This window comes from Charadrius vociferus, unplaced genomic scaffold (assembly GCF_000708025.1).
Source record: "Charadrius vociferus isolate BGI_N301 unplaced genomic scaffold, ASM70802v2 scaffold163, whole genome shotgun sequence".
NCBI lineage: Eukaryota > Metazoa > Chordata > Aves > Charadriiformes > Charadriidae > Charadrius > Charadrius vociferus.
In genome coordinates, this window is record NW_009648332.1 from 12,325,751 (window position 1) to 12,340,856 (window position 15,106).

Below are 15,106 nucleotides of genomic sequence, written 5' to 3' on the forward strand. Positions count from 1 at the left end.
CACTGGTTTTCCCATATTGAGCTGTGCAAGCAAGCAGTGGGAGCACCGCCTGGCTCACGGCAGGACACAGGCAGCGCCTCAGCCAGGACTCGGCAGCACCTCGGACATCCCATCGGCAGTGCTGTGCACCTGGGTTGGCTTCAGCAGCTCTGGACACTTCTCCCCAGTGAGGGTTTTAATGGACACTGCGCCCATCTGATGAGCAGGCCATAACGGTATATAAAATGGATTCATAAGGGTATATAAAGTGAATTTGTGTGATGTATTGAGCATTAGGATTGCTGAAAAATGTATCCAGGACCATGGATCTTGCTGCAAATCTATGCTCCTGGAGTCCACACAAAATTCAACCAACTGATTTACTATGTTTCAGGCAATATTGTACAGAACAGAAAGACAAGAGAACACCTCCTTCAGAAACTGCATTTTCTACTCTGCTGTACCAAGATTTTTGTCATGCTAAGTACTAATTTCATGGTGTTAGTTTTGAGATACTGGTTAACATCAGTAACAGTCCTCCATTGCCCACTGGCATCAGGAGCTGCAAGCTGCTACCACAACACTTGTTTTCTCTGGTCAGTCTCTATAGTATGCACTGGTTTGGCTCCAGCGTGCTGAGTAAGCACTTGCGACACCAGCTCTCTCTTACAGTCTACAATGGGGCAAACACTGTACTGATTTATTGGCCTGGGGTTCACCAGCAAATGCCATCCGTTTTACTCAAGCACTGGAACCAGACCACCCAGACAACACTACTGTCTCTAGTTGAGTGTCTCTGTAAGTATTTGGACAGAGAGCTTTTGCTAGCCACCAAGGGTCACTGGCACAGTTGCCAACACACCAGCTCCATGCAGAAATTAAGATGGTAACAAACCCTCCTTAGAACAAGCACTGAAAGCGCTTTGACCACTTGTACCACAAAGCATGCAAGGTTCAACCCTGCTTTCATGGAAGACAGCAGGAAAGGAAACAGATCCCAAAGCCACATTTAACAAAAGACAAAGAAATTTCTCCATCAAACAAAACCCCAAGATTGCAGGCAGGATTAGTCCGTGAACTCCCAGGATAGATCCCTGTCTACCTATACAGGCCAAACCCTGAAAGGTTTCAGTGGCAAAAGTAAGGGAAGACAAAAGACACCTGCAGACACCTCTCTGCACACTTTCCCCACCTCACAACTGAAGACAAGAACATGGGGCAATGCAGTGACAGCGTTGGAGTTACTGGCCGATGCTTTCATGGGGCTGTTGATTTGACTCTATCAAAAATACATTTTTCTGTGTGTGGAGACAACACAAGCGGTTCACACCCTGCTCTTAGCACCGCAGAGATGAAAGCGAGGCACGGCTCAGACTCCCAGCCTTGCTCACATTTCGCTATTTTTAACCACAGGGCTTTCAGAGGGAACCGTGGTTAAGCATAAATATATACCTTTGTCTTGGCCCTTTGGTGATTTTCTTATTTGCAGACTTTTCATCTGGTAGGCGCTCCTCTCCATGAGAAAGTGCCACACTCCAAAAAGAATTTAATTTCTGGGACTGTCTAAAATTCTCAAAAGTGACATGAAACATAGCCTGGGTGCAGCATGGATCAGAAGAACAGCTCTGCGTATTCCCACCAGCTTAAGGGAGATCAGGTGTCACAATGCCTCAAGGTTAATTTGAGGATTTTCCATTAGATTTAAACATGGATTTTCTTGTAGATTACATCATCTCTGCTTGAAAATGAATTCCTGTGTACCTGGAAGCACTACTGATGCTTCGGCAGCAGCACGTCACAAAAATCTGCACATCAAAGCTGCCCCTGAGCATGCCAACGCTGAGAAAAAAAAAAGAGTGCAGTAGCTTCCAGTTGCCTCTGCCACATGTGCGCCTGAGTTAAAACATCAAGTTACCAATTAAACTATAAATTCACTGAAACTGAAAATCATCTGCCTCAAAGTTGCTTTTTTGGCTGGAATCTCACTGCCAAGTTCAGTCGAACTACCACACACACACCACCTGAAAATCACGTACCCGCACACCTGCAGCCACTCTTCTTCAAAGCTACAGTCACAAGCTCAGCTAGGATCACACCACAAGGTCAGCCAAAGAGTATCTTCCCCCCTTTTGCTAGGTTTCACATCTTCCAGTTTCAACCAGCTATCTCCCTATGGTTTAGCATGCCAAAGGCAAAGCCTTGCTCCTATCCTATGATGGACCATTTTAGGGGTTATAGCAGAAAAAGGTAGATGATGGGGACCCGAGTCCCAGCCTCTGGAAGGGGTCATCCAAGCCCAAAGGGTGGTGTAAAAAGCCATCTGCAGCTTCCATCACCATGAATGCATGAAGTCATACTGAAACCCAACCTTTAATTGTAGGAGCACAAGAGAAGAACACCCAGAGAGCACAGCAATGTTTTGCTGGAGGGGCGGCCAGGCACAGCCCAGCCTCCCCAAGGAGGGAGGCGGAGGCACGCGGGAGACGCAGCACACCAGCAGCACACGCAGCCTCCTTCCAAGCAGGAGCCGAGCAGCAGGATTTTGTCCTGAACCTCCCATGAAACCAACAGAGCACATTAACGAGAACTCTGGTTCTCTTCAGGCTTCATCCAGCAACAGAACACCTTAGAATCCCTTTCAGTTAAGGCCATATCAGGCGTGTACTCCAAAGCATTTTCAGATGTTTTGGAACAAGCCATTAAAAATGACTTTGCCTTGGGCAAAATCCATGCGCTGCATGTAGCTCTAGGTTGTTGTATCAGTGGGTGTAAGTAGACATTTGAAGAATCACTTGGGTCACTTGTGACTCCTTTGGTAACTGGAAAGCCCAGAAAACATGCAATTCAGTTTCTAATACATTTTGCACAGTGCACTTGAATGACTTGCCCGGGAATGTACATTTCATACTGTTTTAAAATACAAAATTCTCATTCCTAGAAGTAAACATTTATAAAAAGCCTCTTAGACTCTGAATTTGGAGAGCTGATATGAAGGAACATGGCAAAATAGATTTTCTCTGATACAGGAGTTTGGGGGTAGATCTTGCACCCAGCAACACACGCACTAATTCAACTTCTTTGGAAGCAAAGCTTCTGTTTTGGTTTTGTTTCTGACTGGCAAAGTAAATATACAAAATTATGATCTCTAAAGTAGCACTCAGGCTTTCTAAGTTAAATTTGCCTGGCCCAGCACACAGTACCATTTAGCAGAAAATATAAACGCTTTACCTGAATTATAGTTTAATCTGCTGGCTGAAAAGCCATATTCTGCAAGTAAGAGAACACTAATGCTGATCTTTAAATCAACCCGTATTCCTAAGGCCCCTCTCCCTAGTAAAAGAAAAAAATAAGTTGAAAATGAAGTTTAGAGTGGGGTTTATTTCCACACAGCACCACAGCCGTGGTGAGCACTGAAGACCTGCCACAGGCTAGAGGACCACGAGGGATTAGCAAACAGCAGCCACCATTGCTGTCCTTCCAACTCCCACATCAGCCGGCTGAGTGTCCTCTCCCCGGTGCACAGACCACCTCTCTGCTCTGACCTGCACCCAAGGCATGGGTGGCACCGAGAACTAAAAGTGTAATTCCAACACTCACTCAGCACCCTCCAACTTTGGTTTATACAAAAATAAAGTAATATTAACTATGCAAGTAGATGTTACTTATCTTACGTAGTTAGACAAGGTTCTCCATGTTGATTTATTTGCACATGGTTTCCTAGAAAGCAGGCTGCAGCTCTGCCTTTCATAGGAACGCTTAGAGAATGAATTTTTAAAAGTGTTTTTCATTTTGTTTCTTTCCAGTGCAGCAGTTAACTACAGCCCACACAATGCTTACACTTTAGGGAATGATCATGTTTGGAGCAGGGATTTTCTCCTTTCAGGTGGATGGTTTAAGTTTCACTGCTTCAGTGGGAGCAAAAGATTGAATCTTTCCTCTGCAATTCGAAGTGACACAGAAACAACAGCCACATTGTCCCTCTATAGGTGCCATAAAAGCAAAGGAAAAAAAGGAAGGACAACTGGGGAGGGATTTAGAAGGGAAGGGTTCTGGCAGTGGACAAGCCAACTTCAGGAGACACAGGAGAGAAAGTGAGAACCTTGTACTTGCTTGAACCATCAGTCCACTTTCTTTTCCAAGGTCAGGCACTGTAAAGTTAAAATGCTTTAGAAACTGAGATCAGTTAAAGGCATCATTTGGTAGATGAAGGTGTTGTGTACTACAGCACTCTTATTTCAGGGAGGAAAAAGAAAAAGAAGAAAGAGAACCAGATACCAGACTGTGGAAACAGCATCCATAGACTGCCAGGGGAAGAAAACTTCCTCAGCCTGAACTTCCTACCCTGGCAACTCCTACCTCCATGAAAAATGACACTTTTCTCCCAGAGCTTTCTAGTACTACCACACTGCAGTATGACATAAATGTGTCCCAAGTACAGATGGACACCCGCTTTCCCAAAACACCCAGCCTTCTTGTGCTGGCTCATACAACATCAGAACAGCCATCAGGGCAATAAAGCCATATTTGTGGTTTTAGACTCCCCAACCACCAGAGCCCCACTTCACAAGTGTCCCAATGTCCCCCCAGTTCCACTTGTAGTGAGCTGCACGAGCCATGCTCATGTGATGCTGGGCTTCCACAAAACATCTTGCTGGGATTCAAGTCCTCCTGAGGAAAATTGACTGCTACAGCTAGTATTTTGTGCCAACGATCAATCATCCACTTCGTGCATGTCTAATTTAATAAGCAGCTACATCACAACTAGCTGATGAAGTGATCTGAGCTGCCCAAATACAACAGTGTCTCTGGGGCAGAACCCAGGTCAAATCTCATGTTATCTAGAGATCCAAGGCCACACTGTAACATCATCTGAAAGTATTTTGCACTATACAGTCTTCGCAGAATTAAGGTGGATTCTCCCCTGGCACAACAAATCTCTGTCAAAGTCACAGACCCACCACGCATCCTCTCCTTTCCCCAGGGAAGGTGCATTTCCAAGGGGAAGAAGTTAGTACGTTTAGGAAACAGCCAAGAAGTAGTGCAAAGAAAACTATCCACATCCAGCCATAGGATTCATGGCCTTGTGCAGATATTAGAGAGCATTCTTTTAAAAGTGTTCTACTAGGTAGCTGTGAATCTTCACAAACCTTCCCCAAAAGTGATTTTGTATTCCCCTCCATGCCCTGTGCAACAAACTGTAGATAATGTGTTTTGTAACAAGCTGCCTACCAAATAGAGACACTTTTCTTCTTCACATTGACCAGTCTTCTACTTTGCATTTCTGCTTGATGCAACGCTTTTACTTCATCAGCTAAAGCAGACAGAAGACTAAATGATTCCCGCACTTATAAGTTTGATGAGCGTTTGGTTTGTTTTGTTTTGTCCTTGGGGGGGTGGGGTGTGTGACTTCTTTTTTTATTTTGTTTAAAAAACAAATACCCCAAACCATACAAACCCATTGATTGGCACTGCCAGTCTTGCATACCATGGTTTGTAGTCTCTTACCTAAGAGAGTCATGACAGTCTTCATAAGCTTCACAGGGGTTTTCCTACGGCTAATGGATCCACTGGTGTGTGACGACAAGACATTAGTTTTCCTCTGGACGTACATGTAGATTCTTATGTAAACCACCACCATAATGAAGAAGACAACTAGGTTTAAGACGCTCCAGAACACCAGGTAACTTCTGCTGTAAATGGGTGCCAGGGATGAGCAGGCGGTAATGTCACAGAGGCAGTTCCAACCCAGGGTAGGAACAGCACCCATGAAAATAGCAATGGCCCAAATGGATATAATTAAAAAGGTGACTCTCTTCTTCGTAAGATTACTGTGGATCTTCATCCGCATTATCGACATATGCCGCTCAACAGCTATGACGAGGAGATTCACCAGGGAAGCTGTCAGGCTGGTGTCCAGAAGACCCTGACGCAAAAACCAGCGGTTAACAGTTAATGTCTTAGACACTGGGCCAGTGTTGAACATCAAGAAGACATAGGCAATTCCAGCAAAAAAGTCTGCAGCAGCTAAGTTGGCAAGGAGATAGTAAAAGGGAAAATGAAACCTCTTGTTCTTGACCACAGCTGCTATGACCAACGAATTTGAAATGAAAATGAAGAGGCAGAAAAATGTCCCAAAACACAGAACAACAATAAGCCCTGGCCCTGTCCACTCATCTACTGTGTCAGTGTTTGTCTTGTTATAAAAAAAGTCCATGCGCTTATCATAGTAGCATTCGTTCATCCTGGATTAAAGCCCCTGCATCCTAGGAAGGGTGGAAGGGAAAAAAAGAAAGAAGGGTTAAAAATCAACGATTGGCCCTTGCTTCAATCATCAAAACTCATACCTTTTTTCTGGGGCGAGGGGTGGGACAGGCACACGAGAGGGTATATATTTGGAGGCCTTAAGTACAAATTTATATTGTATAGCGTTAATGCAGAAGGAGACATTCTGTCTGCTGGAGCACTGCAGTGCACGATGCTTTGATGAATCAAGAATTTTCAAAAGACTTACAAAACTCCAGCACAGTCCCTTGGCACTAGCAGTCGTACCGTACAGGCAACAGAGTGGAAGTTAAGAGGTTAAAAGTGACTTTCTGGAGGTCACAAAGACAATCTGAGCAACAGCCAAGCCATTCTTGCTGTGAAATCCCATGTTCGAGCCACAGCCCCATCATTATTTCCATTTCTCAATGTATCCAGTCAGGACAGTGAGGCATAAATCATAACTCTTCCATTTTACTGACTAAGCAAAAAAAGGCTGATCACTGGAAAAATATTTTTTGGCTTTTCAATTATATATTAATAAAGGTAATAATATATGTATATAAGATGTTACAGACATATATATTCTGAGCACATGCCTGTTATTTACTGCTACAGGATTTGAGTAAATGTGCTGAAAAGGGAAAAACATATTCTGCCTATTTGAGTACTGTAAAGCCAAGGATTATTTTATTGGGCTGTCAACCCGGAGCCCTGTGAGCACCACACAGCCCAATTATCTTCAAATCCAAAACACAGTTTCCTACCCAACCACAGGATAAACCGAGCCCCAGTAACAACAGTAAGCGGTGGGGTTTTTTTTCCTTATACCCACTCAGCACTATTTTGGACACAGGGCTATTAAACACGATGGAAGGGGCAGTCTGCGTTCCAGATTACATCACATTTCAGCTACTCCGGTGAGGTCAACGTCAGCTGCCTTGGCAATTTTATTGCCTTTATTACAAACCAAACTGAACTCCAACTAATTTACACAGGCAGCTCTGAGAGCAATTACTCGCAGTGACCAGACCCCACGCAGGGTCTCACAGCCTAGGAGGAAGAGTTTGTGTCTGATCATCACTGCCCTCACATTCACTGTCAGTAGCTGAATAAGGGTTTTAACAATCACTTCATTAATAGATACTGTATAGTTTTAGCAAAACCTGGGGACCCAACCATAGCATGAGACCCTAATCATGTTAGGTATTACACAGAGTGGCAAACCCGTGCCTGACTCTAAGGACAGCGAGGAGGAAGTATCAGGATACAGAGCTGCAGGAGAGGCAGCAACACTAATAGCTTTTGTAAACCTCCTTGTGAGCCTCCGGCTGTCATGAGTGACAGAGTAATAGACTGAATGGGGCTGGAAAGAGGAAAAAAACCAACCCAAAAACCAAAAGCCACCACAACCTACAAGTGGTTGCAGACAGAAAGAGAAAAAAGCATAAGCCTTTCACTTCTGCAGCTAAAACTGATCACAGATAAAGATCAGGTTCACTTAGTCTACTATTACCCTGTGGTTACATCTCACCTCTCCAGGGACTGGGGAGCAAATTAAGCAATCCCCAGCAGGCTGGCTAACAAGACACATTTATATTAAATGTTCCTTCTGAGTTTTAAGATAAAAAGGTTCATCTTCTGTCATTCACATTATGCTATTTGTGTTATTTCTCTCATGCAATTTTTGCATTATCTAATTTTAAATCAGCTTGTGCTATTCCATGATTAATATTTTCAAAGTGATTTTTTTTTAATACTTTATTTTTCTGAACTATCTCCTTACCCTTTTTTTCTTGGTTCCCACCCTACATCTAGTAGTCAACATGAAAGCAGGCCACTTGATGTTGTCAGCCATTTTATTACACTCAAGAGCCCAGGCAGCCACTTCTTATATAAAAGAATATATCATTTAAAACATCAAATTCAAGTACATAGTCAGAACTAAGAACAATTACTTAACAAGAAGTGGAAGAAACAAGTAAATCATCCCTTCTACTGAAATACTACAGAGCATCTCCTCATCTAAAAATAAAAAAGCCTCAGTGACTCAGATCCACTGTAATGAGTCAACCAGAATTCAATGCCTACCGCTCCCTGTTCAGGGCACTATGGTAAAGTTGGGCAGTCAGTACATTCCCCATTCTCACCTAGGAAGTACTCAAAAGTCTGTAAGTGACCAGAAGTCCCTGAGGAGCTGCAGACAACAGCTACTCAAGCAGCCGAGTGCTGGGAACCCTGCCAGTAGAGATGGCTCTGCTCTTACCCACCAAGGCAGTAAAGGACTTGCTGAGCTTGACAGACCAGGCCAAATGCCTACAAATAGAAGCAGCACTTTGGGCAAGAATGGCAGAAAAAAAAAAAAGAAAAAAAAAATCTGTGAAAATTATAGGGAAGGTTTTCTGAACATGTTGTATCTTACTGTATAATCATCTCAACAGATGACTCTCACTTGTAGTGACAGGAGAATAAAGAGATACACAGATAATTCTTGCATCTCATCTGGAGAACAAGCTTAAAGAAATCCAAAATATCAGCTATGAACTTATTCCAAATAATTCAGCCCATTGATATCCCATCCTCATTTGAAGTAGTACCTGAAAAAAAAATAATAAAAATCAATCCCACATCCCTAATTCTCCACCAAAATAATCACACTACAAACACTCACTGTCACGTAGCAGAGCTCAAATGACAAATGATTTTGAAAGAGATGTCTTGAGATGTTGAGACAAGGCAGGAGGGAGTAGAGAAGCATCCAGCTGAGGTCTCGGGGTCACAGGGCAGACTCTGGAGATGTCCAAATGGAAGCTGCATCAAAGCAGTAGCTGAACTGGAGATGGTTTGCATCCCAGTCCTTCAGAGCAGCGACACTGCACTTGGCTGCCTGTACCAGCCCATGTACAAACAGCACTTGTCACACCAGGGTCCTTCACCACAGTGGTTTATTTCACAACTCCTTTTTATTTTAAGTCCTCCCAGCAGAACTAGCCTGGCCTCAGGGGAGCCATGCAGCTGTGACACAGCTATGCAGCTGGATCCTCGGTGGTCCTGCCCCAGTCCACACCAGGCACAAGAGATGTGTGATAGGATATCCCATATTTCCTGGCACGTCACAGTTTAACACATTGTAGGACTTTATTCTCGAAGTCTTCTCTTCTGCAGCCAAACTGGAGATGATTATTGTAATCAAGGCAGGTTTAAACTTGAAAAGAAAAAAAAAAAAACACCAAAACCTTAAAATATTACATATTTCAGACTTATTTATTAAGTACACACAAATGTGAAGATTCAGGCAAAACCTTTTAAAAATAATAGAAACCAAAATAGTAGAAAAACAGCTGAACTGGTCAGCGCAGCCTTATAAAGACAACAGAGAGTCTTCTAGAGTCTGCAGAGCAGAAAGCTCCCCCATTCTGCTACTCACTTCATGAAGAATTGCCTTCTTTTGCTTTGAAAGTGGGTCTCATGAGACTGATGATTCTCTCTTTTTTTCTTTTTTTTTTTAATGGGAAGGTACAGCAAACAATCTCCACTCACCTCTTCTATGCCTCTCGGTATTTCATAGCCCTCCATGTAGACCTCCAAAAGCTTGATGGCAGTAACCACACATTACATATTCTACAGGTGGGTTGAGCTACTCGCTTGCCATAAGTCACTTGCAAGCAAATACGTCAAAACTTTGCAAGTGCCAAAAGCATACCCTTGTCAAAAAGGCTCTTTTCCTTATTTCAATCTATTTAATTACTTCAGTTCAACCAATAGCGGCTACAAAGATCAGAAACTGATGGACTGTGAAATGTGTTTTCCTCTGCCACTCTGTGTAAACATAAGCTTTGAGTGGGAGAAATCATCTGTTCCAAAAATCTCAAAGGATTTAGTTCAGTTAAACTGCTTTCAAATGCAAAAGCACGCATTAAGAATTCTTCCCAATCCAGCACATCTTGAGCTCTGTTTGTCTTAAAGACAGCTTGTATATTTGAGTAGATTTTAAATTCCTCTACATAAGTGCAACTTGTATCAAGTCAGAATATGTTCCTCGCTATTCTTAAAATAAAAGTCAAGAATTTGCATGAGTACATAGGAATATATTACACTAGCTACCTAAATAAAGAGTTAACGAAATAAAACATCACCTAGATAATGTTTTCAGACAAAAGCTTAACCTAATTACAAGCTAACATGCTTTAATACTTGTTATTCAATTAGAATCTAGTTTGCTTCATGAAAGGCACTAAAAATCTATATATTTATAATGAAATTTAATATCAGTTATTCAAATCGAGGATTTTTCTGGTTCAAACTGTGATTAAAAATCACCTTTTAAGTCACTTTGATTCAAAATTAAATTTGGCCTGTAAATCAGCTCTGAGTTACTCATTATTAAAGCAGACATTTCTGAAGGAAAACTCAAATAGCATTTTAATGAGAAGGTCATTACAAAATTTAGCCTGCAAGCCATAATGTGATTCATGGCACAGCCCACTGGTTTTCTTCTGCCTCTTTCCTGTCCATTAAAACCCAAGTTGTTTCAATACACTGGCCACAGCCTTATTGAAGAGTTGGCATCAGTTTGGGGGACTTTGATGGCTTCTGCCTTGCTCCTGTGTAAACGTGACAGGGAGGGAGCACGCAAGCAGGGGATGGCACAGTGAGCTACTGTCAGAGGATTCAAGCCAAGTTTTCGGCTGGACTGATAAGTCCGCAGAGCAGGACTGAACTTAGAGGAGGACTATAAGAGTGAAGCCCTACAGCAGGACTGAAAGTTGTCTTGGAGGAGAGGTGAGGGAAGTTCGCCCAGGCAGAACCCCTGCTCCATTTACTGCTGGTTTTCCTGAGCTGGCACAGGGATTTCCATGTAGAAATTCAGGGCAGTTCAGCACCCAAAAATTATACGCCCTGGAACAGAAGGAGAGAAAGCGTAGCCCGGGCAGTTTGGTGGGACAGCCCAGGGGGGCGAGCAGTGCCCGGGCTCAGCCTGCAGGGCAGGCAGGCTGCCAGCCTGTGCCGGAGCACCTCACCTCCTCCCTGCCTCCCCTTGGCCATTAGCAAAGACCAGGTATTAAATACAGATCTCTGTAAGATATTTTGAAGCTTATTACAAAAGTTGCTCTTCAGAAAGCGGAGTTTATCACGCTGACTGATCACAGGCATCGGTGGCAGAACAAGGAAGCAAGTCACTTGAAAAACTCTCTTTGCATTCGAACTGTTACTGCAGAGAAATATTAAGCAGCAACAATAGCCTATCTGCACATAGTGCTTTGGCTTTTTAAACTTATCCTACAAGCAGCAGACAGCCCTTCATACAGTACCACACAAGGAGCATCTGGACTACGCAGCCCTCGGCAAGGGCTCCCCGCAGCAGCACTCGTGCTTGCCGGCACCTTGCACCGCAGGCAGATGCAAACACCCTCCATCCCTTCCTCTTCTTCTGGATAAACAACTGGCGCCGCTTTTATTCTTCCAGTTATTGAAAATCTCTTTCTCACCTCACTCCCGGAGGAAGGCGCAGGCAGCGGAGGGGTTGCCCAGCCCCCCGGCTCCAAGCTATACATACAAGTAGTACCAGTTCAGAAAGGGAATCGGTTCCTTGTTCCCCTCCACACCCTGCGCACATGTATGGCCGTGGAGGAAAACACATCCACATGATTGCACAGTAACCCAAGAAACCCATTCAGGTTACCTCAGCTTAGAAAGAAATACCAGCACAGAGAAGGGTGTGTAACACAGCAGAGGCCAAAAATGTTAATATGTAACTGTAAGAAGGAGTTTTGTGAGGCAAGTACTTTGGTTCGCTTTTAATTGTCTGTAGTAGTTAATTGATATTATAACAAAAAGCAATTTAGAGAAACAAACTGAAAGGAAGCACATAAAGAACAAAAAATTATGCCCGAATATCTCAATCTAAACTAAAACTTTTTTATCCGGTACCAGTGGAGGATGCAATGAAAGCCACCATTTGTTTAACAGAGACAAATTATCTCATTAGTAACTGTTTCCCATTTTGTTTATTAAAGAAATTCTGTGGGTGCTGCTTGTATGTGGAACAGCACGCTACACGGGCCACTTTAAAGAACTGAGAATACATATTTTTAAAGCCATTTTTTAATTTGGCCCTACAAGTTGGAGAAAAACTTATTAAAAAAATATAAGTATCACCAAGTAAGTTTTTAATACAGAAAACTTCTTTATTAGCAAGGGAATCTACTTCTGGCTGCTTGCCTACTTTTTTTTTTCCTTTGTAACTTAAGTATTCCCAATTTCAGATAATTGGCTGAACTAAAAATCAAGCACGCACAAGCAGCATTATCCCATTATCTTGGTCTTCAACCCCTTTTAGAATAAGGGGAGTGGAGTGCCACATCCATTTCCACTCCAAGCCTGCTTCATCTACATAATGTTAACTTGATGGAAAGTACAGCAAGGCTCAGACTTCCACCACAGTTCTGGTCATTTCCAGTAATAGTCCATTTTAATGGCATCATGGTTTAGACTGAAAAGGGAAGGGAGAGGGGTGAAGGGAATCAGGATGACTCTATATGCATGTGACATTTAAGAAGCATAAGTCATTTGTCCTTGAACTACCTCTACCTTTGACAACTCTTACATATCGGTGGTGGAAACATCTAAGGTTTTATTATTTATCACGTAGCCTTGGTATTGTACTCAGGATATATGGTACAAACAAGAGGTCTTAAGAAAAGTATTAAAACTACCAAAAATGTAGAACCTCAAGACTAAATATTTAAGTTGCAGAGAGAGGAAGTTGTACCGCCAGCCATGGACCACAGCGCTCTGTACACAGAATGATAAGAGGCTTTAAAAAAAAAAAAAAAAAAAATCACTGTCAGGGCACAGAAGTGTCACCCCATCCATGTGTGCTGCGGACTGGCATTGGCGCTTGAGCTGGGAAGCACAGAGGTACAGGGGCACCCACACCAAGGTGGTACAAGTCTCAGGCTCCAGCTTCTGGAATCTCTTTAGTACAAAGCTACTCTGCTGCACTAAATTGCTTTTTAAAGCTCTGATCCGCTACAAAAAGTTGTTGGGGACGGATACTAAGTAACTCACTAGTTACCACAAGTTTAGACTTCAGACTTTGGTAATTTAAGACTTTCTGAAATTATGGTTTACTAAATCTATATATGGAGTTCAAACTAAAAACTTCACTGCAAAGCTTTCATTTAGTTTCCTTTAAGTGTGGTTCTGGAAGGAGCTGGCAGGTCATACTATAATGCGGAAACAGACACAGCATTTAAAGTCTTTAAAAGCCATTCAAACAGCCAGTACATTGTGAAACATGCCTAGAAGAAAATACCTGTTCTGCTTCTAAACTAAGTTTTCCATTTCTGCAGAACTTCCAGGTCCGCTCATCGATCACTATCAGCTCCATTTTACAGTTCAATAAGTCAGCTTTCTTTCACAAAACCTACAGAATGTGAATACAGACTATTTCAGCGCAGTCACAACCAAGTGAACTTTAACTGTTTATTTTCAGCACAGAGCTGGTGAGGACCTGAATCATGCCACTGCTCATTAAAACAAACCACCTGACTGTACCTGACCCGTTAACAGATTCAGAGCCCTGGTTTGCAAGCAAACATTTCAGTGGAACTGGTAGAAATGGTGGGCTCTGAGAAATATTTGCTAGAGACATAGAAGTGGACCTAATATCTTAGAAGTAGAAGGCAGGTATGCAAAACTTTAAGACTAATACCCAAGAGGAATATATTCTCTACAATGTCAAAACCTTATACTTCAGAGGTTTTATTTCATTATCTGATAGCATAAAGACAATGCTGGAGGAGGTTCCAACATAGTTAATGGTCACAGTAGCACAGAAGGATAAGGATACAGTCAATCCAATTTGCTTGAAACTATTACCTGGCATTCTGAAAAAAAAAAAAAAAAAAGCCAAGTACATCTTTCAGCTCTACTTGCTGATAAGAGCTGCTGCAGTTTTACTGATTGTGCAAATTTGTTTGGGTTTGGTTGGGGTTTTTTGTTGTTGGTTTGTTGGTTTTTTTTTCTCCTTAAGTTCATTTAATTTTCAGTACACAGATAAACTTTGAAATCAGATGTTTCACCATATAACTGGATTTGAGTTGTGCTTCCTGGTAACACCTCTCAGAAGACCATAAGAACACGCAAGAACCCACATACTCTGCACAGCTTAAAGAACAAAACTACAGCAATGCACCTTACCAATCTGTAATAAGAAATGTCTTTTTCTAGATTCATATTCCAGAAGGGAGAACAGATCTAACTTCATAACCCCGGGAAACACAAGGGTACAAAAGTGTGTAATTATTTTGTTTTTTCCCCTTAAGGAAAAAACCTAATCAAAAGACACGATGCAAAATAGCACTATTCGATTTTTTCAGTGTATTGCATAGATTAAGATGATGCTATATAAAAAAACTTCATGAAAGAATCTGTGCCCCGCCATGTGGTATACACTTATTACCGGCATCTCAGCAGGGCATTGATACATGCACAAATCCAGAGATGTGCAAGCCAAGTTTCAAACATACAGAAACTCCCGTGCGTACATGTAGGAAGCGGCTATATCTTTTAGATATGCATTATTATGTCCATACACAGCGATGCGCAGGTGTTGCGGAGCTGCAGCACCGACGTTAAGCGGGGCTGTGCCCCGGGGTGGGCTGCCGGAGGGCAGCTCCCGAGGGGGCCGAGCATCACCCCACTTTCTGCTCCGCGACACGGGGCAGAAACTCGCGAGGGGGCTCCAGCACGCGTGAAAAGACTCTCACAAATCTGCTGAGAGTTTTGCTCAGCCCGACCACGAGGAAAATAGTTAATAAACCACCGAGTTCATTCAGCTCCGCGATAAAGGTGTTCCCGC

General features: G+C 42.7%; 1 protein-coding gene across 1 annotated transcript in view; it reads right to left on the reverse strand.

Moving 5' to 3' along the window:
* Positions 1 to 8,998, reverse strand: part of LPAR3 (lysophosphatidic acid receptor 3) — a 10,996-nt gene extending 1,998 nt beyond the window's left edge. Inside the window, exons 1-2 of the mRNA XM_009884713.1 lie at positions 8,912 to 8,998; positions 5,485 to 6,242 (exon numbers count right to left, since the gene is read on the reverse strand). Coding sequence (XP_009883015.1) covers positions 5,485 to 6,220 — 736 coding nt within the window. The 5' untranslated portion in view covers positions 6,221 to 6,242; positions 8,912 to 8,998. The remainder of the gene's footprint in view (positions 1 to 5,484; positions 6,243 to 8,911) is intronic.
* Positions 8,999 to 15,106: the final 6,108 nt, after the last annotated feature.